Raw genomic sequence first — 26,966 nt, forward strand, 5'->3', positions numbered from 1 at the left:
TGCCCGCACTGCCCGCAGCTCTTCCCTGGCCCACCTGGAAGGCTGGCACAGCAAGCAGGTGGCCCTGCCCTCCTATTTTCCATACTCCAAAATGCTGCTGTTCTTTTGCGGGGGTAAAACCATGTGCTCTTTTTTTTTTTTTTTTAAGGTACAGTAGATAACAATGTAAAGAAGAAATTAAAAATCACTACTAATCTCTCACCACAGGGAGAAGCACAGCTGATATTTTGGTATATTTTCTCCCAACCTTCTTTAGAGCCACACTGCATATGTCGCTCTATATCTTATTTTCTTCATAAACATTATCACATAAGCATTTTCTGAGCACAGTACCAATTGTTTGAAAACATCTGCCTGTTATCTGTCCAATTTCCATCCTACTGTTACATGTAACCCTGTAGTACTGAGCTGAGAATGGTGCTCCCTTGGGCATTAGTACTTCCTGGCCTCTGGTAGTTTCACCTCTGGGAGGGAGGGAGAAGGCCTATCTCCATGCTTCCTCCACCAGGTGGCATTTTTGTTAATCCGGCCAACAAGCAAGGCTTTCTTTTGCTCGTTGGGCCATGGTATCCATGGAGGATGGATGCCAAAGAATGTCTGTCCATCTGCACTGTGGGTCTGGGCAGGGGAGGCCCATCTGCACACCCGAATTTCCAGATGGAGAACCTCAGAGTCTGACACTGAGGATGAAAGAAAAGGCCTGGATGAAAGAAAAGGTACATCTTCATGGATGTACCGAGGCCTGGCTTCACCTGTATTTTCCCTGTGACCTTGATCAAGTACTTGAACGTTTTAGAGCCTTTCATTCCTTATGCAAGGCAGACATGATGATGGGCCAGTGTGAGAATTTCTGTGGTTCTTTTCTCCCACTTCCCTCACTCCCTCCTTTCATCATTGTCCCAGAGGCCCCCAACGGAGAGGAAGCAGCAGGAGTGGTATAAGGGTGCTTAGGTTCAGAATGTCCTCACCATGGGTCTCATCCCCACTCTCCCACCTCTCCTGCCCCTCCTCTCCTTTCCATGGTGCCAACGCGTGTCTGGATGCCCAGTGAGTTCATGGCCAGTGAGAGGATCCAGGCTCCTCCGGCTGTGAAGAAGGAGATGGAGAGCATGCTGAAGAACCAGAAAGTCCTGCAGGAAAAGCGGCTGGAGCATCTCTGCACCATCTGGTACACTGGGAAGAGGCTGTAGCGAGGGATGCTATGGAGGAGGCAGGCACGGTCCTCAGCATTGACCATTCTCCTGAGGCATCCTCCAGGCCAGGCCATCTCCTTGTTCCCTAGTCCTGTGCTGGCTGCCTGGGCCCACTTTCTGGGGCATTTCAGCCCTAATGGCAACAAAGAACACGACACATTTGCTGGGGAAGTCTAGTGTGACTGAGCCAAAAAATGTGGGAGGAGGCAGTGGCAAAGGGGGCGGGGAGAGTGGGGGTTGAGGGGGAGAGGTTAAGGGGTTGGACTTTTTCCTAAGGGTTGGTAGGGAGCAGAGTGGCTCCATCAGCCTTGCAGTTTGGAGGGTAAGTTGGAGGGTCTGAGTCTGGGGCCTGGAAGTCAGCGAGGAGGCTGCTGCCATTAGACAGGAACCCTGGATGCGCCCCTCAGACCTGGGCTCACCTAGCTCTGATTCCTTAATAAGCTGTTTGGTGAGGGGCACAGTGAATGTCCTAGACCCAGGAAGCCTTGGGAATCCTGTAGCATCCACTCTCAACAGCAGGATGGAACCTGCATAGACCTGCCAGTAGAGACGCTTCATGTGCTGGGAGATGCTCCTCCCCTTCCTGGGAAACGTGGTCCTGCCCACCTATAACCCTGGTAACCCTGGGTTACCCTCTGGTTCCCCCCACCATAGCGCCTAAGTTCTCCTAGGATATCAGTGACAATTAGAACCCCACACAGTCTCCTCCAGGGCAGGCACATTTTTATGCAGGTGTAAAACTCACAAGGTGGATAAAAGCCTCAGCATAAGGTAAAGTGTTTTTCTTGTTTTCTGTAACTCCACTTTTTCTGGCTGAGTCCCTGTTTATTTATTTGTTTTTTTTAAATTTTATTTATTTACCCATGAGAGACACAGAGAGAGGCAGAGACATAGGCAGGGGGAAAAACAGGCTCCATGAAGGAAGCCCGATATGGGACTCGATCCTGGGACCCTGGGATCACAACCTGAGCCGAAGGCAGATGCTCAACCGCTGAGCCACCCCAGTGTCCCAGAGTCCCTGTTTATTAAACTGGGCCAAACTCAGTCTTTCTTAGGGTTGTATCCATCGAGGTGAAGCCGCAAATCCCCACCCATCACAGACCTGGGGAAGGGGTCTGTTCCTCTGTATTTGATCCACCCACATGCCCTGGGGCAACCATCACAGCGTCTAGACAGCTGGATGCAGGAATCTTGAGGAGGCTACTCTGCACCCTTGTGTCTCCACACCCAGGCAGCTGTTGCCCCCAGATACCTGGGTCTTAGAGCTGGCCCCCATGGCCTTCCACCAGGAAGGAGGACCCAGGCTCCCACTGCCAGGCAACTTCTGTCCTCTGAGTCTGCCCCTGCTCCCAGCCCCCTTCCTTTGTGTGAGGAGAGAGTCCTGGTCCTCAGTTCTTAGCTGCTCCCCCAGCCTCCCTCCCAGGACTCCTGGCCTACTTCCACCAAGGCTTCCCCTCCCCAGTGCTCTAGACTCTCCTGAAAAATTGGATTTTGAGAACCAAATCCAGAAAGATATCTAGGCTGCTGTCTTTTCTACCCTGCCACATCCCTCACACAGGCTGTGAACAGAGGGCTGGCTGGCTACCTGCCTGAGAGAAGGGAGGACAGGGCCAAAGACATGTAGGAAAATGCATTTCCTGGTGTTCCTGGCCACTGCTGGGAAACACCATGTAATGGCAGTGTCTGCATGCAGAACATGGAGCTGGTGGGTGACTTGATCTGACCTGAGGAAGTTGAGGGCAACTCTATGAAGTCAGAGGCAAGAGTATGCATGTACAGGACCCAGCAGCTCCTTCTCAGTGGAACTATAGAAAGGAGTAAAGCCAGGACACAATCTGTGTCTGGAAGTGTGTACTGCAAACACAAGCTCAAATGTAGAACTTAAAAGTAAAGTTGCAAAGCCTTGAGCATAGAATTCCAGTCAACATCAAGAGCGAAGGTTTGGGTTTGTGGTTTGTTTGTACAAGGAGGTCTTGACGGCACCCTCAAAGCACACTGTTTAGACAGCCACCGATGTCTTCTTACCCTGTCAAGGAGCTAGGGAGCCTTTTAATCAAGCCCAAGGAGCTGTCCCAGGAACTGCCTCCTATGGGATTCCATACCCCATCCTGACCCATAGTTCCAGGCCTTACTCCTGAAACCCCATAGTCCCAGATTTGCTTCTCTGCCCATGCAGGTGCTCTGCAGCCTGTGGGCAGTGGTGTCACAGGACTGGAGTGTCTTGATAAGACTCCCATGGCTCCCAAGAGAGAGTTTTCCAAAGTCCTGGGAGAGTTCCCGTGGATTTCCTTGGACCCAATGATCATGTGCATATCATTTAAAAATAATTTTTTACATTCAACTTTTATTTTGGAATAATGTTAGATTTACAGAAAACTTACAAAGATAGAACACAGGATTCCTGTATGCCCCTTAACTAGTTTCCCCTAATATTGTTCTCTTACATACAAAACAGAAATGAACTCGCATGCATTCCCATCACCTAGACACCAGGCATTTTCAGATTTTACCAGTTTTTCTACCACCGTCCTTTTTCTGTTCCAAGACTCATTCCAAGACACAATACTGCACTTACTGTAGTGTTTAGATGTGAGGATATGCTGTGCACACTATTTCAGTTGTCTTTTGCTCTTTACGGGTCCACCATAAGTAGGGTGCCCAAGACCACCCTGGGTTACACGTCTTGTCCTGGTATAATCATTAATAGAATCCCTCCCTTCATTGTCAAAAATGTCCCAGTTTGGACAGTAAGTTATGTGGTCCTCCTAGTTATATGCATCTTTCCATACTATTAAACACTACTCAAAATTTAGTGACTTAAAACAACAAGCATTTCTTGTTTTTCACTGTTCTGTGGGCTGTTTCCCACAGGTGTTTCCTCCAGTCTGGGCTGATCGGTTGGGACTGGGTGGTCTAGAATGTCCTCACTCCCGAGTCTGGAGCCTGGGCTCGGACAGCTGGAGTTTCTCTGGTGGTGGTGGCAAAACTCCCTGCAACAAGAGAGGGCAAGAGGGGTACCCAAGCCTTTCCAATTCACTGTCATGCTTGCTAATGTCTCATTGGCTTAAGCAAATCACGTGGCCCAACTCAGCCCCGCCCCAGAAATAGACTGAGGCAGCAGCTAATGATTTTGGCAGGTTTTTCAATCTGCCACACTATTCTTAATGACTTCAGAGAATTCACTGGACTGTATTTAGACAGAACACTCTTGTTGGATGTGAAGTTTGTGATTTCTTGAGTGCTTATAAACAACTGTTAGGCGTCTGTCTTAATGCATAAACTTTGTATGCATTGTTATCTCAGATTCGGTTCCTAGAAGAAGAAGGCAAGTAGGTTTCCTTTTGTCAAGTGATGTGAACCATTTGCTTTTTCCCATTGGGAAAATTCCATTCTTTTTCTTTCTCTTTCTTTCTTTCTTTCTTTCTTTCTTTCTTTCTTTCTTTCTTTCTCTCTCTCTCTCTCTCTCTCTCTTTCTTTCTTTCTTCTTTCTTTCTCTTTCTTTCTTCTTTCTTTTTGAGAGAGAGAGTGTACCCATGTGAGGTAGGGGAGGGGAAGGGAAGAGGGAGAGGGGGAGAAAGAGAATATTAAACAGTCTCCATGCCCAGGGAGGAGCCCCTACACCAACTCCATCTCATGACCCTGAAATTATGACCTGAGGAGAAATCAAGAGTCTGGGATTTAACAGACTGAGCCACCCAGGTGTCCCTGGTTTTATTTTCTAAGTAACAGACTTGTTAAGATTGATAGACCTTTTATGGGTTATATTTTTGGCACCAGGAAATCCCTAGCAAGTCAATTGTTTGTTTGATGTTTACATAGTTACTACTCTGGGGCTACATGCCTGAAAGATGCTGTCAACTCCGGTAAGTGAACGTTTTATTCAAGCATGGCTTACTTGTCATATCTTCCTTCCCCAGTGACCTTCTGCCCCCCAATTACAGCAGAACTCAGCTGACTGAATGGCATTCTGCTCTCAGCATCTTAAATAAGAACCTCGGTGAGTGAGGTTTGTGGGGTACCACGTGGGTCTCTTCAGAATCCTGGTCAAGTAGTAGCCAATCATTTATGTTAGAGTCCATCGTTAACTCAGGAGTGGGGGCAGGCCCCCCTGGAGGAGGGAGGGAATGTAGATGGAAGAGTGAATTCTGAGAGTTCATATAGGATCTCCAAAACCTTGCTGGTAGAGCCCTCTCCCTCCCATAGCTTCCTGGTCACTGCCCAGCTGGCATGGCTGCCAGCCACACACTCTGACCCTGAGCCTTGACCACAGCAAGGAGCCAGAAGGATGGCTTTGAGGACAGCTTGTGGGCCAGATCCTGGGTATATGAGATGCCAAGCATGTAGTCTTGTAGTCAGAGAGATGTGGGTTTGACCCCCAGCTCTGTACCATCCCAGCTGTGTGACTTTGGGGAAGTTATGGCCACTCTTGGCCTCAAACTGCTCCTCTATAAAATGGGGATCTCCAGAGGAATAATAAAGGTACCTACCTTGTGGGGTTGTTGTGAGGATTGCATCCTGCGGTCTAGTTGAGTGCTCAATAATAAATAGTAATGTTTAAAAATGCTCTATATCAAGGGTCCTCAAACTCCCACCCGTGGGCCTCTGCTTGTTTGCAAGTTTCATTGGAACATAGCTGTGCTCATTTGTTCACATATAGTCTCTGGTTGCTTCTGCTCTACAGCCTCAGAAATGAGTAGTTGCAACAGAGACTTCATGGCTGGCAAAGCTGGCAATATCTACTATCTCACCCTTAATAGAAAATGTTTGCCAAGCCTTGTTCTGGAAGATTTAGGATATTTCCATGTCTTTTGAGGCTTACAGAAACCTGGTGAGGTCAGTAGTGTCATTGTCCCCCTGTGATGGAGAAGGACTCAGAGGCATAGAGAGGTGAGGTATCCTGCCCATGGTCACACAGCTAATGAAGTCACACCTGCCTGTGACCTGGATACTTTGGTTAAAAGTATCATTGCTCCCAGGGCTCTTAGGTTTAGAATTACAATGGTATTATAATTATAATACCAAGGGTAAGAGCCTCAGGACCCCACAGGGACTTCACGGGACGGGACGGGTAGGGATGTGCTGGCCTAGGAAGTCACCCTGCAGATGGAGACACCAGCTTTAGAGCTTCTCCTGGTCAGTTCTACCGCACATCTGCCCTTCCTGGTGTCCTACATTACCCTGCTTCCATCTGCCCTGTCATCCTCCTCACCCTTCTCAAAAAATGACCACCACAGATTTTTTGTGCTGTCTTTCAGTTTCTAGAACTGCCAGAAACGTTAAACTTCAGCTGCTTATCTTAGACACCAAGAGTCACACTGAGTTTATTAGAAAGTGGGAATCAGTAGACAGGAGAGGTGAAAATTGATCGGCCAGCTTCTGAGTGTTCTGCTAGCCCGTCCACTTCTTATGGAATTAGCCACAGATGTGATCTGTGAACCCTCATTAATTTACACCCTTGATATTGTATTATGATTTGGTACAACCATCTGAAAAGAATCTTATTGGCCTTGAAGCAGAGTCAAGAATCAGGGTTAGAATAGATTCAGAACAGATAAAGACAACTCCTTCAAGGCCCTTCTCTTGGGGGTGTCGGGGACTTTGTGGGGAAGGTGATTCCAGCCCCTGATCTGAACTGGAACCACTGATCTCACCTCAGTTACCTCTGCTAAAGGGAGAAGCTGCCTCCCTTGTGAAGGGGGAAACTCTGATCTCCCCTCTTCCTCCTGGAAGAGCAGCTAACATGTTTTCTTTCTGCCCACGGAGATAATTACCACATGGACTGCATGATGCGGATCCGCCTGCAGTACGAGAAGACCTGGCAGGAGTGCCTGGAGCATGTGCAGAAGTGCAAGGTGGGCGCCCCTCCCAGCCCCGCCCCTGCCTCTCTCCAGCCTGGATCCCCTGCTTTCCTCCCTCATAGGCCCCAGGCCTTCACTGGCCTCAGGCATCCCTGTGCCTAGACTCCTCCTCCTCAGCTCTGCCCACCCATCGTCACTCAAGGGGTAGCCCAGCATGACCTCCTCCAGGAAGACCTCTCTGATGAAGGTATACACTCTCTGAGCACATCAGACTTCAACCTTGACCATCTGCACCACTTAGAGCACCTGACATTATTGCTTCCAGGGAGGTTGCATCCCAGGGGTTATTTCCAGGGCTTCACTTTTGCAAGTAGTGGTGCCATTGCTGTCACATCCAAGACTTCTGTCCACCCCGTCTGCTTTTGTCACAGGGTGAGACAGAGTTTACTGGCAAACCACTTCAATGACAAAGCCTGGTTTTCTGGGGGTCCACAGAGATATTTTGTCAACATGACCCCTCCCTGCCTCCTGGCTCCAGCAAGTTCCTGCTACTCCACCCCTCCCGAGTCTATAGACCTGTGGTTCTGCCACCGAGACTCCCAGGTGAGCAGAATTCACAGGGAGCAGAGCCTTTATGGTCCATGCAGCCTCCCCAGGGGCTGCGCCACCCACTTGCACACGCTCACATTGAATCCTGCGAGGTCCTACAGGGCAGGTATCACCAGCTCCATCTGGAGATGAGAAGACCAAGTTCTCCAGAAGCCCAGGGGCTGCCCATTTGCACTGTGGCCTTAGGGGCAGCCACATGCCTCTCAGTCTGCTTTTTCAGGGTGTCAAGCCTCAGAAGCAAAGCCTGGACGGAGAGGAGGGAGGGAAACCTTTGCCCTAGGAGAGCCTTCCCAGCACCGTGCCCCTGGCAGTTTCTTCCCCTTCCCCCCACTGCCTCCTGGGACCTCGCTGGGCAGCTCAGCGGCCTTTGGTCCCAGGTGCCAATCCTTGTGCCCATTCTCACTTCCCCTTGTAAGACTCGGCAGGGGATAAGTTGCAGCCAGCATATACCCCAAGAGTGTATTAACCCCGACAGAGGTATCCCTTGGTATCCCTATTCAGCAGCATTGGAAGTATATGACTACAGACCATTTTTATTTGGGGGAGGTTGGTTTACATTAGATTTTGTGCATAAACCAAGGCTTTATTACTATGAAGAGCCAGCTTTCCAGTTGGCATAATAGGGATTCAGTCATAGGAAATAGGAGCCCTCTTTGACTCACAGCAAGCAATGCTGAGGCTGCAGGATGGCTGATTATACCTTTAGGGTCTGTTGGTTCTGAGTTCAGATCCCAGCCCCACTACTTGCCAGATGGGTGGCCTCCAGCAAGTGTCTTCACCTCTCTGAGCCTTGGTTTCCTCATCTGTGGAATGAGACTGATAAGGACACCTTCAGGGGATTCAGTGAGACCATGGGTAGTACGCAGCACCTGGACAAGCTGGGTGGACCAAAAACATAGATCATCTCTTACCACTAGGAGGGTTTCCCCTGAGGCTGGGTGACAAGCAGAGCTCAGGGGACAGAGACAGGCCCCGAGGTGAAGCCCTCACCAGACCTAAGCCAGGCTCTGTCTTATTTGCCTCCAGAAGCAGCTGCTGGACTGGAAAGCCTTCACTGAGGAGGAGGCAGAGAGCCTGGTGAGCCCACACTTCTTCCAGGTGGTGGGAACGCTGCAGAGCAAGGTGGAGGAGGAGCTGGAGCTCTTAGATGTATGTAGCTGGGGGCCCACAGCTGGGGAGCAGGGTGGGCGGGGAGGGGTGTCACCCGAGTGCCAGGCTATGAGAAGACCAGAGTCCGGGGGCTCCGACTTCCTTGTCACTAGCGAGTCCATTTTCCTTTGTCCTGGCCGGGCTCTGGAGTGGTTCCTCTGCGCCGGGTGCTCCAGGCTCACCCCCGGCCCCCCAGCTGCCCGCTGGCACCCATGCTGCATGTGGCTCGGGTAGTGGGTACTCCTTGGAATCATTGCTGAGTCTGGGTGCTGAAGGGCCACAAGGGGTAATGCTGCCCCAGGACGCTTAGCACCTGGAGCTGGCTGGGAAGCACTGTCTGCTGAGGGCCAGATAGTAAATATTTCAGTTCTCTGTGGGCCATCAGGTCTCAGTAACAGATTCTCACTCTGCTGTTGTCACACAAAAGCTGCTGTGGGCAATGCAAGAATAAATGAGTGTGTCTGGGCTTCAATAAAATTTCATTTGTGAACATTGAAATTTGAATTTCATATAATTTCCACATCATTAAATATCTTTGTTTGATTTTTTTTCTCCCAACAGTTAGAAAATGTAAAATCTGTGCTTAGCTCTCAGGGCCAAACAAATAAAAAAGGCAGAGGGCCAACTTTAGTTCCTAGGCCAAGTTTGCTGAGCCCTCACCCCAATGGAAGCATACAATAAACCTATAAAATGGGGAGAGGTGAGGATTTAACAGCAGAGTGTGGTGTTTGGCTCAGCTATGAAGAATCAGGGGATTCTGAAGAAGGAAAACTGCCCAGGCAGAGATGGCTGTGGCCTTCCTGGTACCAAGGCTAGTGACTGGGCTTGATCCTTCTTCTAGGCCCCAAACTTTCCCTTCTTCCCATGAGTGACCTCAATGAATATGGGACAGGTCTAGAGATGGGGATTCGGGGTCAGCAGAGGAGGGAGGGCTAGGAGCCAACGTGTGACCCAGGAAGATGGCCTTGAGGGATGGTGCCCAGGCAGTGATGACCAGTCCTTGGAGATGTGGGGCCTCCACTGGCTGGCAAGGGAGCCCTGGGTGGGGGGGCTTCTCCTCATCCTGGGCCAGTTGGCTTTCAAGGCCCCTTCTCTGGGTCCTGCCACTGCAGAAATCCTTCGAGGGTCTGGCAAAGCAGACAGAATGGCAGAGCTCAGATCTCTTCAACTACTTCCAAGAGGCTGTGCAGCTGTGGGAGGCACATCAGAACATGCTGTCGGTGCAGGACCTGGAGCTCGAGAAGAGGATGGAGCTGCAGCGGCAGAAACACAGCCTAGAGGAACAGGTGTGGCTCCTAGGGCCCAGGGGAGCCTCTGCAGGGCATGAGGCAAGGGCCACACCCAGATGGTCAGCTGCCCAATGGCTCTGCTTGGTGGCAGGTAACCTCAGCCAGCATTCAGATGAAAAAAGAAAAAAAGTTCCCACCATATTTACTTCACAGTATAGCTAAAAATTAACCCCAGACTTATCTTACACTCAAATGTGAAACCTTAGCTATAAAACACAAATAGAGAAATTGAGGCTCACCTTCCCCATAGGCCTGGATGGGAGTAGAAGAAATCTGTCAGTCAGATGTGAGCTAGTGATGGGTCCTTGGACCCAAATGTGTCTGTTAGAGAGTGTGCATGAGAGACAGACAGACTGGGTGGGGGGAAGTGCGGAGCATCTACCTCTGGCAGTCACCCTGTGCCCACAGGAGATGCGCTGGGCCCCCACCCTACCTGCCTTCACACAGTCTAGGGAGTGGAGAGCCACACCCAGCATCTGATCTCAAATACAATTGATGTCAAGGAGAGCAAGGGGCGGGTGCCATGGGAAGGTGTAGCATGGGCCTGCCCAGGTGGGACATGTGTAAGGGACATGTCCCTGAGGAGTCCCATCTGAGCTGGGTCTCCAGGGATGTAAAGTAGACAGAGCAGAACATTATCAACAGAGAAGAGCCTGGAGCATTGAGGGTAAGCATAGTGACATATTTGGCGCCCCTTTGTGGAGGAGAAAGTCCTGAGGTACCCGCACCTCAGCTCGGGTGTCAGGGTCTCTGCATGTCACTCACATGCACTCTGTGAGTTTTGAGTTTTGGTAATTCATGTCTGCTTCTTCCTCCTATTTTGGATGCTGCTGCCAGGCCCAGGAGGCCCGCCTTGATAAGCTCTTGGACCAACTGAGGCAGCAAAGCCATGAGGAAACATTGAAGATTCACCTGGAAAAAGCCAAAGATTTTTTGAAGAATATGAAATTCAGGTAGGCAGACCAGATCCTGAAAGAAGGGAATGGCCTGACATACATATTCAAGAGCTGAGGCCGTCTGCTTAGGAGCCCAGGGTGTGCTCAGCAAGCTCATGATGAAAATGTTGCATCTAACTTTGGAGATATCCTCGTGGTCCTTTGCAGCTCTGCTCTCAGCCAACACAGAAGCTTCCAGGGAGAATTCTGATCGGAAAAATTTATGGAGGGAGATTTCAAGGCCATGTAGTTTAAAGGTCAAGAGCATGGGCCCTCTCACTCCCTTTTCAAATTTTAAAACATTTGTGCTCTTTGTTAAAGAAAAAAAAGTTAACTGACACAAACATGTAGAACTTTCCCCCTCATTCCTGCCCACCTCTTCCTTTTCGTGGGTATGTACATTTATGTGGATATAAATAGATATACAGTATTTTAATTAATTATTTATTTATTTATTTTAAGATTTTATTTATCCATTCTTGAGAGAGGGGGAGAGAGAGAGAGAGAGGCAGAGACACAGGCAGAGAGAGAAGCAGGCTCCATGCAGGGAGCCTGACGTGGGACTCAATCCCAGGTCTCCAGGATTACGCCCTGGGCTGAAGGCGGCGCCAAACCACTGAGCCACCTGGCCTGCCTGATATACAGTGTTTTTAAAATAAAAATTGGATCATGCCATGCAAGTAGATCTGTAACTGCAGGTAGATGTCCATTTTCTAATGACCATGTAGAATTAATCAGTACAGGTGCTTCATAATGGTCTAATCATCCCCCAATAGATTAGCTTTTTAAGATTGGTTCCAGTTTCTCAATATTAAAAACACTTCTCTGTGAACTGTCGTGTATCTTTGTGCCTTTATACAATGAATTCTATAGAGACCATTCATAGAAATGAAGCCACACTGCCAAATGGTTGCAGCACTTAGTTTCAGAAGTGTATCTTGAGACAAATAAGTCACCTCCCTACCCCCAGCCTTGTCTCCTTACCTGGGAAACAAAGTCTGATCCCTGGGGCACAGGAGGGTTTGAATGGATGATGTAGGTAAAGTTCAAAGACTGTGTTGGGACAGTGGACAGGAAACGGGAACCCATGTTACAATAGAGAACTCTCCTGTGCACATTTTATGAATGTTCTACAAAAGAGTATGTATTCCTTGTGTGATCAGAAAAATAGCAAAACCAAGGATTACCAGAGTGAAAGGAAGCATGTGCAGTGGCTCTGTGCAGAATAACCTAGGTGGGCTTCCAGCCCATCTTGGTGTGTCCTGGGGTGCGACTCTTGGTTGGGGTCTCCCACACTCGGTACAGCCGCCCCTTAGGCAGTGGTCTTGTCTCCCTCCCTCCCAGGTATGAGTGTTTCCACAAGCTCCTGATAAAGGAAGTGATGGAGTACCCAGTGACCATACTGAAAGAACTGAACTCTTACAGCTCCACCCTTAGCCAACACTTCTATGTCCGTGAGATCTTTGAACAGGTATGGACAGGGGTGCAAATACCCAGCCACTCACCAAGAAGCAAAGGGGAAAGGATATCTTCTAGTTTTGATCTGCCTTAACTTTTCACACCTTCATTAACCCCTACCGAGTTTGAATCTGTCAGGCATTAAGGAGTAAGAAGCAGAAGGTATCTCTAAAAGAGACCATTTCTTTCTTAGATTAAAAGAGGATGAAAGGCTCAGAACTCAGGTTTGTCTGGAATTATGATGGAAAGACTATTTTCTAAAACTCTGAGTTCCATTCATCCTCCTCACCACTAACTACCCCATTACCCTCCTACCACCACTCTGCCGTGCCCTCTCTCTGGCTCAAAAGTCCCTCACCAACTCTGCAGCCCCTGCCAAGTCCAACTTCCAGTCCTAGATGAGCACAGAGGCCCCCACGTCTGGTTCTCTCCACCTGGACCCTTCCTGCTTCAGCCAACTCTCCACTCTTCCTGCATATGCCCCCTCGCCCTGCTCCCCCGGCCTCCCTCACCCTGCTCCTCTGCTGGCATCCACACATCCCAGACCCAGCCAGCCTTCCACTACCAGTGGCAAGTGTCCCGGCCACTCACTTCCCTCACCCCCTGACCCCTCTCTTGTCTCTGGATGTGCTTGTATGGTGGTTGCTGACAAATACCAGAGTTCAGAACATCCAGAGTAGGTGTTTCCTGAAGGGCAGGTATATGGACACTAATTCTGATTCAGCTTCAGTTGCCCTTCGCACAGCATCTTGCACGTGGTTCAGACACAGTGACTATTCCCTGGGTAAATGCATGCATAGCTGGAATGTCCTGATCTGACACTCCTAGAGTTTGTCCCTTTCCCACACAGCCAGCCAGAGTCCTACATGGCCAGACCCAACAATACTTGTGGTTATTACTGAACCTAGCTGAGACTTTCTCATATATACAGGGTTGCCAGCTCCTCAGAGAACCCCCTCCAGAGAGGAGGAACCTTTATTTCAATTGTTAATAAATGCTTTCTCTGGTATGTAGGTTGAGGTCGAGCTCAAGCTATAGGAGAGTGAAATCACCAGTTGCACCTTGAGATCGGTCTGGTTGCCTGGGTTCAAATTCAGGTGCTATTATGATCTCCGTGTCATAGTGAGGAGACTGAGTCCTATAGAGCTTAAGGAGCTTGGCCAAGGTCATGGAGCTGGGATTCAAATCCAGACCTAGAGCCCACACTGTTATCCATGACACAGTATATTCATGAATTCATCTAGAGTCTGTGAAACCGGGAATTTGTAGGGTTAATGAAGGGGCTCTCAGGTCACATAAATCATGTTCATTCTGTATGTTCACATCCAGCACCAAGAGCAGCAGATTCCTGCCCCTTTTTCTACATCCACCAATTTATACTTTCTTGCTCTTTGTCTCACATCACTACAAAATGAGAGTTTATTTACTAATGCCTATTGTGTGATAAAAAGTCTTGCTAGCCTGCCTGGGATTAAGGAAAACTGATTCCCTGGTTTGGGAACACTCTGATGACCACAATGAAATAAGGAGTAAGAAGCAGGTTGAGATGAGAAACAATAAAAAGTCAAGGCTTGCATCAGATGTTAAAGGGGATGTGTCGGCCATTTTACTTAAATGAAAAACGATGTCTGAAGTAGCACTCTGGAAAAAGGCAGTGCTGCTCACTCAGTGTCCTGTGTTTTTTCCTTGTAGACCTTGGAGGGGAAAGTCATTTTCAAATGCAGGGAACCAGGTAACACCATTATAATTCAATTCTGATCCTCTCTGACTTCACTCTTGTACATTTATGGGCTGGGTGGGCCCAATCCAGGCCACCTTAGTAACCTGTTTTTCCTTGTGCTTTGGGATTGGTCATCACAGAAGCACACGAAAAGCACTCCCAGGACAGTATGAGAAAACTGAGGTGCAAACAGAGGGCTAAAGTGGAAATGAGTAAAAGTGAAGAAAGTGAAAGAGAGACAAGTTCCTCCAGGTCAGCAGAAGCGATGGAAGAAGATCAAGAAATGGAGTCTTCCTTAACTGAAGAGATGGTAGTAAGCCAGCAGGAACAATCTGTACTGAGTGACAAGATGGATGAGTTCAGTGAGGAATCTGTCCAGGAATCAGAAAAAATGCAAGTTGAACGAGACAGCTCCTTAAAACCATCCCCAAACCGGGAAAATGTGATGGTTCAAGAAGAAGAGATAGAGGAGGAGGAGAAAAAGGAGGAGGACAAGGAGGAAGAGAAAGAAAAGTTGAAGGAGAGTGAGAAGAAGAAAAAGAAGGAGAAGGAGGAGGAGAAGGAAGCGGAGAAGAAAGAGGAGGAAGAGGAAGAGGAGAAGCATGAAGAGGAAGAGAAGCAAAGGGAGGAGGAGGAGGAAGAAGAACATGAGAGTTTATCCATGGATGAGGTAGGCCAGCAATGTATTCATTCTTGGTATGGGGAAAGCGTGCTAGGCTCTGCATATCCCAAGCTGGGGTCCCCGACAGTGCAGTCTTCACGGGGATTTATAAATGTATGCACGTCTTTTATTTTGTCCACAAGAATCCAATTCTTATCTCACAACAAAGCTTTTTAAAATTTACTTTCTTCTCCTAACATCTTATCCTGCAATCTACTCTGAAGTCACCCCTTAACTGTATTGCTTTCCTTGTCCTTCCCTAGTCATCTCTTTCCGAGCTCCTCTTTCCTATATAGACCAACTTAACCTCTCTATTCTTTCTCTCTTCCCATTCTCCTGTGTAGCACAAAAGATCCATATCCAAGTTGGCAGACAGAGGTCTCCTTGGAGTGCAGGGAAGTTACTCTCATTATTAAATCTTGTCCTCCAAACACATTCCAACTCACAGAACAGTAACTTGGATTCCCATAATCATGAAGTTGCAAGACTCTCTTCCTATCTTGCTGTAAAAGAAGTGGCATAGGAGACTTGTTTTTGAGCAGGGATCCCTATTTCAAATGCCCATAGGCATGTAATAGAAAAAAGGTCTGGAGACCAAGTATAAAATAAGACTATTGTCTTAGTCTGTTGGAGCTGCTATAACAGAATATCACAGATTGGGCAGTTTATGGACAACAAATTTCTCACAGTTCCGAAGGCTGGGAAGTCTAAGATCAAGGTGCCAGCAGTTTTGGTGAGTGGTGAGGGCCCACTTCCTGGTTTATATACAGCCATCTTCTCACTGTGTCTTCATATGGTGGAAAGAACCAACTCTTTTATAAGGGCATTAATCCCATTCATGAGAACTCTGTCTTCCTGACCTAATCACCTCCTAAAAATCCACCTCCAAATACCAACACATTGAATTTCAGAGAACACCCAACATTCAGTCTAAGGCAACTGTGCAGTCATTACTCAGCTCCAACCAATAATACCATGTGGGAATGGAGACTCAGAATTGACAAATTTTCTGATTTCTAAGAGAAATCAGAAATCCAAATTATTTGTAGAATTTCCCAATTTTGAAAGCATTATATTGGGCAAAAAATAATTACAGGCAAAATTCAGCCCACAGGTTTACAACCTTGATATTCAAGATCCTATGGTTGGATCCCCAGGTCTGTTTGATGACATAAAGTCTAAAATCTTCTCTTCTGCATAGGCTGAAGCCCGGGAAGAGAGTCTGGGGGAGATCTCCCATGAGGACATGGAGTCCTTCACTACCTCCAGCGGACACACTTATTTTGTCTTCCTAACCCTGGAACAAGAAGAAGAGAGTTGCAAGTGGTCCCATTCCAACCTTTCTACCATTCTCATCAATGACATGTCCAATGCCAACTTCCTAGAACAAGTGATAATTCCACCCAGACTAGTTTTACAAATTAAGAAACAGTGAGTAAAAACCCCCTTTATTCTCATTCTCCTAAGTTTTGTTAACCAGGTGAGGTATTACAACAAAAGATTGGCCTAGTTTTAGCTGGAAAAAGAAAATTTGTAGGTAACTGAGGGTTGAGATGAGAAACAATAAAAAGTAAATTTCCAGGAATTATTTGTAGACACAGATATCTTCTGTGAGAGTGACCCCCTTCATCTGTCCCAGGATGCCTTGCTGGCCTGGGCCTTGTATGTAGGAAATAGTGTTTTCCTGCAAGATATTAGAACATGTGTAATCTTTCCATTTCTTTCTTTCTTCTTTCTTTCTTTCTTTCTTTCTTTCTTTCTTTCTTTCTTTCTTTCTTTCTTTCTTTCTTTTTCTTTCCCTCCCTCTTGAGTATATATGAGTATATATCAATATGGTATTTAGCTCTGATTATATGACACTATAATTGCAGAAAATTAGAAAATTGAAAAAAGTATAATGAAAAATATAAAAATGACCCATAATTCTGCCACTGAGAATTTACCTCCCCTAACCCCCAATTTTCTGGGCCTCTGTGTTAGAATTTGGACCCAATGTGGAAATTTGCAATTGGCTTCAGATAGCATTTCCATTGCACTCTGACTCTACAATGTCATAGCTAGGACTCACCAGCTAGAGATCACCTGATTAGTCTACCTCCTCTGTATAGACATGGGCAGGGAGTAGAAGGAGTTAAGTCAGGCTTTTGGAACTCTTCTCTTTCACCTCAGCATCATCTCACCTTGAAAATGTCTCTTGACTTGAAACTCATCCTTTCTCCTTCATCTGTCACAGGCCATTGCCTGTCTTCTCCTTAAAGAATAAAAGCAAGGGCCACCACAAGAGCTAATATTTATTGAGAGGATTTGATACTCTCAATAACTATGAAAGGGGTACTATAATTAGCCTATGTTATGGACAAAGAAACTGAAGCTCAGGGAGTTAGCTATTTTGATAAGATCTCTGAGATAGGAAGTGGTTGGATCTAGGATGTAAATCTAGACCATGTGATTCCAGAGTCTTGAGCCAAACATTTATGCCATCTGGCCTTGGGATTAACCAGAAAAACAGTTCTGTGTTAAACTGATTTGATTTGCATGTTGAAGGATACAATACTGAAAAGTATGGAAATCATGAATGTATAGCTCAATGAATTACCCAAAGGGAACACACCTGGTAACCAGTACTTCCCTCAAAATAGAACATTACCAACTCTCCCTCATGTATTCATTTCAAGTCATTTCCCTCTCCTCCTCAAAGATAGCCAATATTCTAACTTCTGAATTAGTTTTGCTTGTTTTTGAACTTTATTTAGATGGAAGCATAGAAAACATACTCTTTTATGTTGGAATCCTTTCATTATGTTTGCAAGATTCGTATGTATTTTTGAATGTGGTCTTATCTCATTTTTATTTCTGTGTAGTATTCCATTATAAAAATACATAATCCATTTTCTTTATCCATTCTACTGCTGATGCATAGTTGAGTTGTTTTTCTTTGGGGAATGGAACAGTGCTGCTCTGAGCATTCTTGCGCAAGTCTTTTGGTGAACATATGTCTCCATTTCTGTTAGATACATAACTGAGAGTGGAATTGTTGGGACATAGGATTCTATGTGTGTCCCTCTTGAGAAGATACAACCAAAAATAGTACCAAAGAGTTTTCAGGTTAATACATGGCAAATGGTTATCCCTCTCTGTGCTTGCCTTTTTTTTCTCTCCTAAAGGAATCTTTTGATGAAGAGAAATTCTTATTTGCAATAAGATCCTATTCATCAATTTTTTTCATTAAGGTTAATGTACTTCCTGTCTTATCTGAGAAATCTGTGCTTGCCCCAAGGCCCTGAAAATATCCTCCTATTTACTACAAATGTTATCATTTTATTTTATTTTTATTTATTTATTTATTTATTTATTTTATTTTTTTTTCAATTTATTTTTTATTGGTGTTCAATTTACTAACATACAGAATAACACCCAGTGCCCGTCACCCATTCACTCCCACCCCCCGCCCTCCTCCCCTTCTACCACCCCTAGTTCGTTTCCCAGAGTTAGCAGTCTTTACGTTCTGTCTCCCTTTCTGATATTTCCCACACATTTCTTCTCCCTTCCCTTATATTCCCTTTCACTATTATTTATATTCCCCAAATGAATGAGAACATATAATGTTTGTCCTTCTCCGACTGACTTACTTCACTCAGCATAATACCCTCCAGTTCCATCCACGTTGAAGCAAATGGTGGGTATTTGTCATTTCTAATAGCTGAGTAATATTCCATTGTATACATAAACCACATCTTCTTTATCCATTCATCTTTCGTTGGACACCGAGGCTCCACATGGAGATGTATAATCTACCTGTAATTGATTTTGTTTATGTGCGAGATAGGAGTCAGATTCATGTCTTTCCATGTGTATAACCACTTGACTCCAGAAGGCTGGAGTCTCCCCACTGCTCTGCCAGACTTCCTTTCTATCTCTCTGTGTCTCTGACACATCACCCTCACCTCACCCTGCCTGGTTCCTGTAGTTGTATACTAAGTCAATATCTGGTAGTGTAAGTTCTCCAGCTTTGGTCTTCTTCTCCTTGGCCATTTGCATTTCTACATAAACTTGAGATCAGCTTATCAGTTTCTAGAGGAAGACATCTGCTATGCTTTTTATTTTTATTTCTTTTTTTTTTTAAAGATTTACTTGTTTATTTTAGAGAGGAGAGTGTGTGCACGCAAGGGTGGGGGGTAGGGACAGAGGAAGAGAATTTTCAAGCAGACTCCCCGCCGAGCATGGGGCCTGACATGAGCCTTGATCTCACAACCCTGAGATCATAACCTGAGCTGAAACCAAGAGTCAGATGCTTAACCGACTGAGCCCCTCCCAGGCACCCTGATTGAATTGAATGTATAGATAAATTTTATTGCATTGAATCTATAGATAAATTTGGGGACAACCAACACCTTAACAATACATGGGCATCTTAATAATAACATAAATTTTGAAAAGGAAGAAGTGGTAAGTTGGGAAAAATATTTGCAACTCACATCATAGTCAAATAATCTCATGTTCCCAATATATAAGGAGTGCCCATATAAAGAGATTGGTAAGAAAAACAGCATCTACACAACAGAGAAAAAATGGGCAAAGGATATTCATGAATAGTATGTAGAAAAAGAAATTAAATAGTCTTAAACAGATGCCAGTATGTTCAGTTTCAATCATAACATGATGAAATTGTCAAATTCAAAAGTATGGCAATTCACTCCAAGGCTGTGGAGAAAGGGAAATTATTATTCATTGTTGATGGCAGTTCTGGGTGCCTTGCCATGAAAGTAGTTAAGCCATATCTTTAAGAACCACAGATGTATTTTAGCCTTTGATTCAGCAATTCCAGTTCAGGGAATATATCCTGTAGAAACGCATCTACACTTGACTTACGCACAAGGTTATTCACTGTAGCCTTTTTTGAAGAACAAATGGTTGGAAACCATCTAATGTCCTTTGGCTGAGTCTGGTTAAATTAATGGTGGTCCATCCAGACAAAGGAATATAATACAGTGGGGGGAAAAAAAGGAAGAAGTGATAGGGGGAAGCACTTTATGTATCGATATGGAAAGCTCTCTCCCTGGTCACTGCCACTGGCAGAGCTGACTGTCACTGGTATCTTCCTCAGGCTTCGAACTGGCTTTTTTGAGCACCTAGAGAAGTGGTTTGACCAATGTGTCCTCAAAACCCGGGTCACTGCGGCCACCAAGATTGATGAACTTGATTCAGAATTGGAGCTGCGTCTGCACCTACATGAGCTAAGAGCTGAGCGCATTGAAAAGGACATCCATAATGTCAGGGCAGGTACGGACCCTGCTTGGGAAGACCACCCTGTCCCAGACAGCTGGTGTCAGTTCTGCATTCAGTAGGTGCCCCTCTGTGAGGGTTGCACCTCCAGACTGGCAGAGAAGACAGTTCTTAGAACCCGCATTTGAGATTTAAAAAAAAATTTTTTTAAACAAGGATTTAGATGCCAAAATGAAGAGTATTGTCCTATTTTAGCAGCGTGAATAGATAATCTGTTCACACACCTATCAGATATACACCTGCATTCAGATGCTCTAGGGGCAAACCTGAGCTCACGAATCAGAACCACCAGGCTCAGCCTCTCTAGCTGTGTGACTCTGGACAAGTTACCTGACCTCTCTGATCCCTCCTTCCCTTGCAGAAGAGGATACTTCTGGGGGTAATTAACTGTCCCTGAAAGGGTACAGTGAGGAATCCTAAGCAACTGGTACCCATTAATTTAAGCTTATAATTTTATAACTTAAAAAGAGGTGCCATCTTGCTCTTAGGCACAGGGCTCCATTAGTGGGTAACATATTTTTAGTTGGATCCTCAATGACTGTTTTGGGTTTTCACTTGTGTCACACTTCAAGTTTCTTCATGACCCTTTGAGCTTCCAGAGTGACCTCACATGGTCCCAACCAAACTCCTCCTGTCTGGAGCAGTGACAGTTGAGTTATGGAATCAGCCAGCCCAGCCCGGAGTCCCCCTGCTTGGGGCCTTGGGAACCCTGCTTGACTTTGTTTTGTTTTTAAAGATTTTATTTATTTATTCATGAGAGACAGAGAGAGACAGAGAGAGAGAGAGAGAGAGAGGCACAGACACAGGCAGAAGGAGAAGCAGGCTCCCTGCAGGGAGCCCAGTGGGACTCGATCCTGGGTCTCCAGGATCACGCCCTGGGCTGAAAGCAGCACTAAACCGCTGAGCCACCCGGGCTGCCCTGCCTTTGGAACCTCATTGTGTTCATCTGGAAAATGTGTTCATTAAATATAAGTATAAATTGAGACACTTCGTGAAGACTGTCTTCCTGCCCCTTCCGTGGCTCCCTGCCCCGGTGCACGATGCAGAGATCAAGGTCAGAGAAACAAGGTCCCAGAGTCCCTGCACTCCTTTTTGGCAGAGCGGGATGACAGCACTTTCCCTTCCTGGCAGCAGGAAGATGGGGTGGGCTGACCTGAGGCTGTCTGCAGCTCCAAAGGCCTACGATGGAGCCCTTGAAACTAAATCCTGGTTCTGTTTAGCCCACCCTAGAAGTCCTATGGAATTCAAGCTTCCCAGAAAGAGTAGCCACTGGTAGAAAGGAACAAACTCCGACTGCCCAGCCTTGTGCTGTTTGTTTTCTCCAGACTCTCTCACCAGGCTCCCCACCCTTCCCAACACCCTCCACCCATCCACCTGCTCCTGGGTGTCTTTGCAAGCAGCGACCTCCCACTTACAGCCTGGACAGCCTCCTTTCCAGTTAGAGACACTGGGGCAGTCTCAGATGGCCTTTCTCAGATCTGCACCCATTCCCAAGCCACACCGAGGGTGACGGTCACCATCCAGGAGAGGAACGTCCTGAGGTGACTTGAGATCCTGGAGGGCCTCAGCTCCCCCTCATCCTTTTTCAGCTGAGCTCTTGCTCCATCAAGAGCGGCTGGACAGCCACTGTGCTGGGGTGACCGAGACGCTAAGGAAGGAGAGGCTGATGTTCTTCCAATTCCAAGAGGAGCAGAACATAAAGAGCAAAAACTTCCGCCGCAAGATTTACGACATGGAGCACATCTTCTTGAACGCCACGAAGAGCCAGAGGTGAGGGCCCTGGAAGTCTTGCGGGCCTAGAATCCCAGACACGAGATGCCAGCCTTTAGCTGCTCTCAAAGGAGTGGTCCCTCCCTGGTGGATAAGGGTCAGTTGTCTAGGCCCTATAGCAACCTCCTCTTTTCAGCTCACCTCTTCACACAAGTAAGAGTCCAACTGTGTGAACGTCGGGCTGGGGGCTGGGGGTTGGGGGCTGGGTGAGCAGGCAGGGACAGAAAAGGGTGCATGTGGTCAGGGTGCAGGGATGTTACTAACCAGCCCCGAAATGTCCATGCTGGGAGAAACCACTTCCTTCAAGGGAAATCAGGAAGAGCTTCCTGCAGGAGGGCCCCCTGGCCTGGGATGGAGGAAGGTAAAGAGGAGACAGAGTTTTCCCCTCGGGAAGGAGCACTGACCCAGCTTGGGGTGGGGATGTGCTCACAGCAGAGCAAGGGCTTCCAAGGAGACCATTCGGGGAATTGAGATGGAGGCTCTGGTGAACTCAGGGAGACCTCAGTCAGGTAACATGAGGGGCCCTCACAGGAGCAGTCAGACACAATAGGCAGCTGGTTAGGGTGGACTTAAAGGTGAAGAGGAAACCTGCAGGGTGCTCCTCTGGGAGAGCACCAGCCACAGGAGCCACATTGCTGTGAGCTAGAGAGAGTGAGCACTGCAGGAAGGGCAAAGATCCAGTAGGAACTGGGGATTCCTTTAGTAATTTGGCGGCAAGGGCCAGAGAGAGGAGACAGATGTCCTCTGATACAGCACACTGAGAGTCCTGTGCTGTGTCCTGCACACACTGGCATTTTGAACTTCCTTTTAGCCTCTTTTTCTACTGAGAGGAACATGGCTGTGGTTGTGGTGGCCCCACAGCTGGGCACAGCAGTGGAGCTCGAGTGGCCCCCAGGGTGCCCTTCCATCCCTGGGTCACCACCACCCTGGCCTCCTGTGTCCTCTAGGCTGGTTACTCTGAGCAGCACACTGCATCAGGAGCTGCTTAGCTATGTGGATGTCATCCAAGTGTCCCTGCGCAGCTTCCGCCAGTACTTGGAGGAGAGCCTGGGCAAGCTTTGCTTAACCAACATTGAGTTCATCAAGCACTGCAGGTGGGAGCCAGCATCGGGAGCCTCTGTGGGCACTGGGCTTTCTCTGTTGAGAAGTGGTCATTTCCCCCTTTAATTTTTTTATTATGACAAAATATAGGACATAAAATTATCCATTCATCTGTTTTTCATGTGTGCAGTTAGTTCAGTGGCACTAAGTTCATTCACACTGTTGTGCAACCATCAACACCATCCATCTCCAACATTTTTCATCTTCATAAACTCAAACTCTGAATGCATTAAACACTAACTCCCATTCTCTTCTGCCAGCCCTTGGCAGCAGAATTCCTTTTTTTTTTTTTTTTGTCTCTATGAATTTGACTACTGTAGGTGCCTCATATAAATGAAATCATACAGTATTTGTCCTTTTGTGTGTCTGGCTTATTTCACTTAATGTCATCAACACTCATCATGTGGCATGTGTCAGAATTTCATTCCTTCTTAAAGCTGAATACTACTCCATTGTGTGTATATACCACATGTTGTTTCTCTGTTCATCCCTTAAAGGATATTTGGGTTATTTCATTGCTTCTATCTTTGAACCACCTCTATTCATTTTTCTATGATCTTATACTTTTAATCTAAAACTTTATCAACCACAGTGTTTGGGATGGGTGGGAAGTTTCAGGTCTGATCAGTGGCTTTTATTTCTCTTGAACTATTTTCAGATTGTTTTCTGAGGGAGGCAACTTTTCTTCTGAAGAAATTGACTCACTGTGTCATCGACTGGAGAAGGAAGCTTCCCGAATAGAGTTTGTTGAAAGTTTAATCATGATCAACATGGAGAAGATGGAAAGTGAATACCTGGACCAGGTGGGAGAGCCCTGCCCTTGACCTCCAGCCAGGTCCTAGACACCCTTGCTCATTGCCTGACAGGCCTGCCAAGCCCCCATTCCAAAAAATTGAGCCTGTCTCCCTCTGCTTCCAAAGTCTGTAAGTTCCAAATTAAACCCCCCTCCTTTACTTTTTTATATTTCTTCACAGGCCAATGATATCATCAACAAGTTTGAAAGCAAATTCCATAACCTATCTGTGGATCTTGTTTTCATAGAGAAAATCCAGCGGTTGCTGACAAATCTGCAAGTGAACATCAAGTGTGAGGTAGGACAGATTCATTCTTCACCTGCATACCAGGCACTGTCCCAAGTGCTGGGAATACAACTGTGGGCTCTGCCCCGTGGGATTTGAACTCCAGCCAGGAGACAGATGTTAAATCATTATAGCCTCTAGGATTCATTGAGTTATTATGTACCATACATCCTGCTAACTGACTTGTTTTGATCAGCTATGTTAGTCCTCACAAGAACTATATGAAGCAAGTACTGTTTCCCCCCCTATTTTAGAGACAAAGAAACTGAGGCAGACAGTAATTAAGTGACTTAGAACAAGAACACAGAACTCTCGAATGTGAAGTCAAAATGTGAACTGAGGTCAATGATCTTAAATAAATGACCTAACTGTACACCTTAAGGAATTTGAAAAAAAAATTAAACCCGGAGTTAGCAAAATGAAGTAAATCACAAAGATCAGATCAGAAATAAATGAAATAAAGACCAGAAAAGCAATAGAAAGGATCAATGAAGCTAGAGATGGTTTTTCAATGATAAACAAAATCAACAAACCTTTAGCTAGACACAGAAAAAAGAGAAAGGACTTGAATAAAACCAGAAATGAAAGAGAAGACAGTGCAAATGATAATGCAGAACTACAAGAATTTTAAGCCTACTATGACTAATTATATATCAATAAATTGGATAAGAAATGGAAAAAGTTCTAGAAACAGAATCATGAACAAATATGACAGAATCATGAACAAATATGACAAATCATGAACAGACCAATAATAAGTAAGGAGATTGAATCAGTAATCAAAAACCTCCCAACAAAGAAAACTTAGGACCCAATGGTTTCATGGGTGAATTCTACCAAACACTTAAAGAAAACACCAATTCTTCTCAAACTCTTCCAAAAAATAGAACAGGAGGCAATATTCCCAAATTCACTTTACAAAGCCAGAATTACCCTGATAGCAAAGAGAGATAAGAACATTACAAGGAAACTACAGACCAATGTCCCTGATGGATAGAGATGCAAAAATCCTTAAGAAAAATTAGCACACCAAATTCAACAGCACATGAAAAGGATCATACATCATGATCCAGTGTCATTTATCTCTAGGATGCAAGGATAGTTCTAAATATACAATCAATCAATGTGACACCATATTAATAGAATGAAAGATAAAAATCATTTAATCATCACAATAGATGCAAAAAAAACTACTTGACAATGTACATCTTTTCTTGATAAATATGTTAAACAAATTAGGTAAAGGAGGAAAACACTAAATATAATAAAGGCCATATGTGACAAGCTAATATCATACTCAACAATGAATAGTTCAAAGTGTTTCCTCTAAGATCAGGAACAAGACAAGGGTACTCTGTCTCACCACACCTATTCAACATAGTACTGGAACATAGTACCCAAATGATCAGGCAAGAAAAAGAAATAAAAGGCATCCAAAAAGAAAAGGAAGAAGTAAGAATGTCTTTGTTTGCAGAACAAATGATCTTATATATAGAAAACCCAGCAAAAAAACTGTTAGAGCTGATCAACAAATTCAGTAAAGTTGTAGGATACAAAATCAACATCAAGAGATCAGTCGTATTTGTATATACTAATAGTAAAAATATCTTAAAAAGAAATAAAGAAAACAATCTCATTCACGATACCACCAAAAACAATAAAACACTTGGGAATAAATGTAACAAAGGAAATGAAAGATCTATACACTGAAAACTACAAGAATTTGATGAAAGAAATTGAAGAAGACACAAACAAATGGAAAGATATCCCATGTTCATAGATCAGAAGAATTAACATTATTAAAATATCCATACTACCCAAACCTATCTATAGATTCAGTGCATTCTCTGTCAAAATCCCAGTGGATAAGGGAAAGGAAAGAAAATGAATGGGAAATATCAGAGAGGGAGACAAAGCATGAGAGACTCCTAACTCTGGAAAACGAACAAGGGGTAGTGGAAGGGGAAGTGGTCGGGGGAATGGAGTGACTGGGTGACGGGCACTGGGGGGAGCACTTGATGGGATGAGCACTGGGTGTTATACTATATGTTGGCAAATCAAACTCCAATAAAAAAAATACCAAAAAAAAAAAAAAGTATAAGCCAAGTAAAAACGAAATCCCAGTGGAATTTTCACAGGAATAGGAAAATCCATCCTAAAACTTGTATGTAACAGTGATAGAGTATGAATAGCTAAAGCATTCCTGAGAAAGTAGAGCAAAGCGTCACAATTCCTTATTTCAGTGTACTATACTCTTCAATAAATGGTGTTGGGAAACTGCATAAACACTACAGAAGAATGAAATTGAACCCCTTATACCATGCACAAAAATTAACCCAAAATGGATTAAAGTCCTAAGCGTAAGACTCTAAATCATAAAACTCTGGGAAAAAATATGGGGGAAAAACTCCTTGACATTAGTCTTGGCAATGATTTTGTGGATGTGACACCAAAGGCACAAGCAACAGAAGCAAAAATTAGCAGGTAGGACTGCATCACATTGAATAGCTTCTGCATAGCAAAAGAAACAATAAAATGAAAAGGTAACCTATGGAATAGGAGAAAATATTTGCAAATAATGTATCCTATAAGTGGTTAATATCCAAAATATATAAAGAACTCATATAACTCTGGTTCACCTGGGTGGCTCAGTGTTTGAGCATCTGCCTTGGGCTCAGGGTGTGATCCTGGAGTCCTGGGATCAAGTTCCACATCTGGCTCCCCACAGGGACCCTGCTTCTCCCTCTGCCTGTGTCTCTGCCTCTCTCTGTCTCTCATGAATAAATAAATAAATAATCTTAAAAAAAAGAACTCATATAACTCAAGAGCAAAAGAAGCAAACAATGTGGTTTGAAAATGGGCAGAGAAACTGATTAGACATTTTTCGAAAAAGGGCATATGAGTAGCCAATAGGTATATGA

The 26,966-nt window shown here is 45.5% G+C and overlaps 1 protein-coding gene across 3 annotated transcripts in view; it reads left to right on the forward strand.

The window, feature by feature from the left end:
• The window catches only part of CCDC180 (coiled-coil domain containing 180), a 64,278-nt gene that overhangs the window by 10,492 nt on the left and 26,820 nt on the right, over positions 1 to 26,966 (forward strand). For all 3 annotated transcript variants that reach the window (XM_072842029.1, XM_072842028.1, XM_072842027.1), the window contains exons 11-25: positions 1,049 to 1,168; positions 5,111 to 5,190; positions 6,957 to 7,045; positions 8,627 to 8,749; positions 9,862 to 10,035; positions 10,876 to 10,991; positions 12,318 to 12,444; positions 14,124 to 14,163; positions 14,292 to 14,821; positions 16,014 to 16,243; positions 19,917 to 20,092; positions 21,685 to 21,865; positions 22,813 to 22,959; positions 23,625 to 23,769; positions 23,941 to 24,057. In XM_072842029.1, the coding sequence (XP_072698130.1) occupies positions 1,049 to 1,168; positions 5,111 to 5,190; positions 6,957 to 7,045; positions 8,627 to 8,749; positions 9,862 to 10,035; positions 10,876 to 10,991; positions 12,318 to 12,444; positions 14,124 to 14,163; positions 14,292 to 14,821; positions 16,014 to 16,243; positions 19,917 to 20,092; positions 21,685 to 21,865; positions 22,813 to 22,959; positions 23,625 to 23,769; positions 23,941 to 24,057 (2,395 nt within the window). The remainder of the gene's footprint in view (positions 1 to 1,048; positions 1,169 to 5,110; positions 5,191 to 6,956; positions 7,046 to 8,626; positions 8,750 to 9,861; positions 10,036 to 10,875; positions 10,992 to 12,317; positions 12,445 to 14,123; positions 14,164 to 14,291; positions 14,822 to 16,013; positions 16,244 to 19,916; positions 20,093 to 21,684; positions 21,866 to 22,812; positions 22,960 to 23,624; positions 23,770 to 23,940; positions 24,058 to 26,966) is intronic.

The sequence above is a fragment of the Canis lupus genome, chromosome 10, assembly GCF_048164855.1.
Source record: "Canis lupus baileyi chromosome 10, mCanLup2.hap1, whole genome shotgun sequence".
Taxonomy (NCBI): domain Eukaryota; kingdom Metazoa; phylum Chordata; class Mammalia; order Carnivora; family Canidae; genus Canis; species Canis lupus.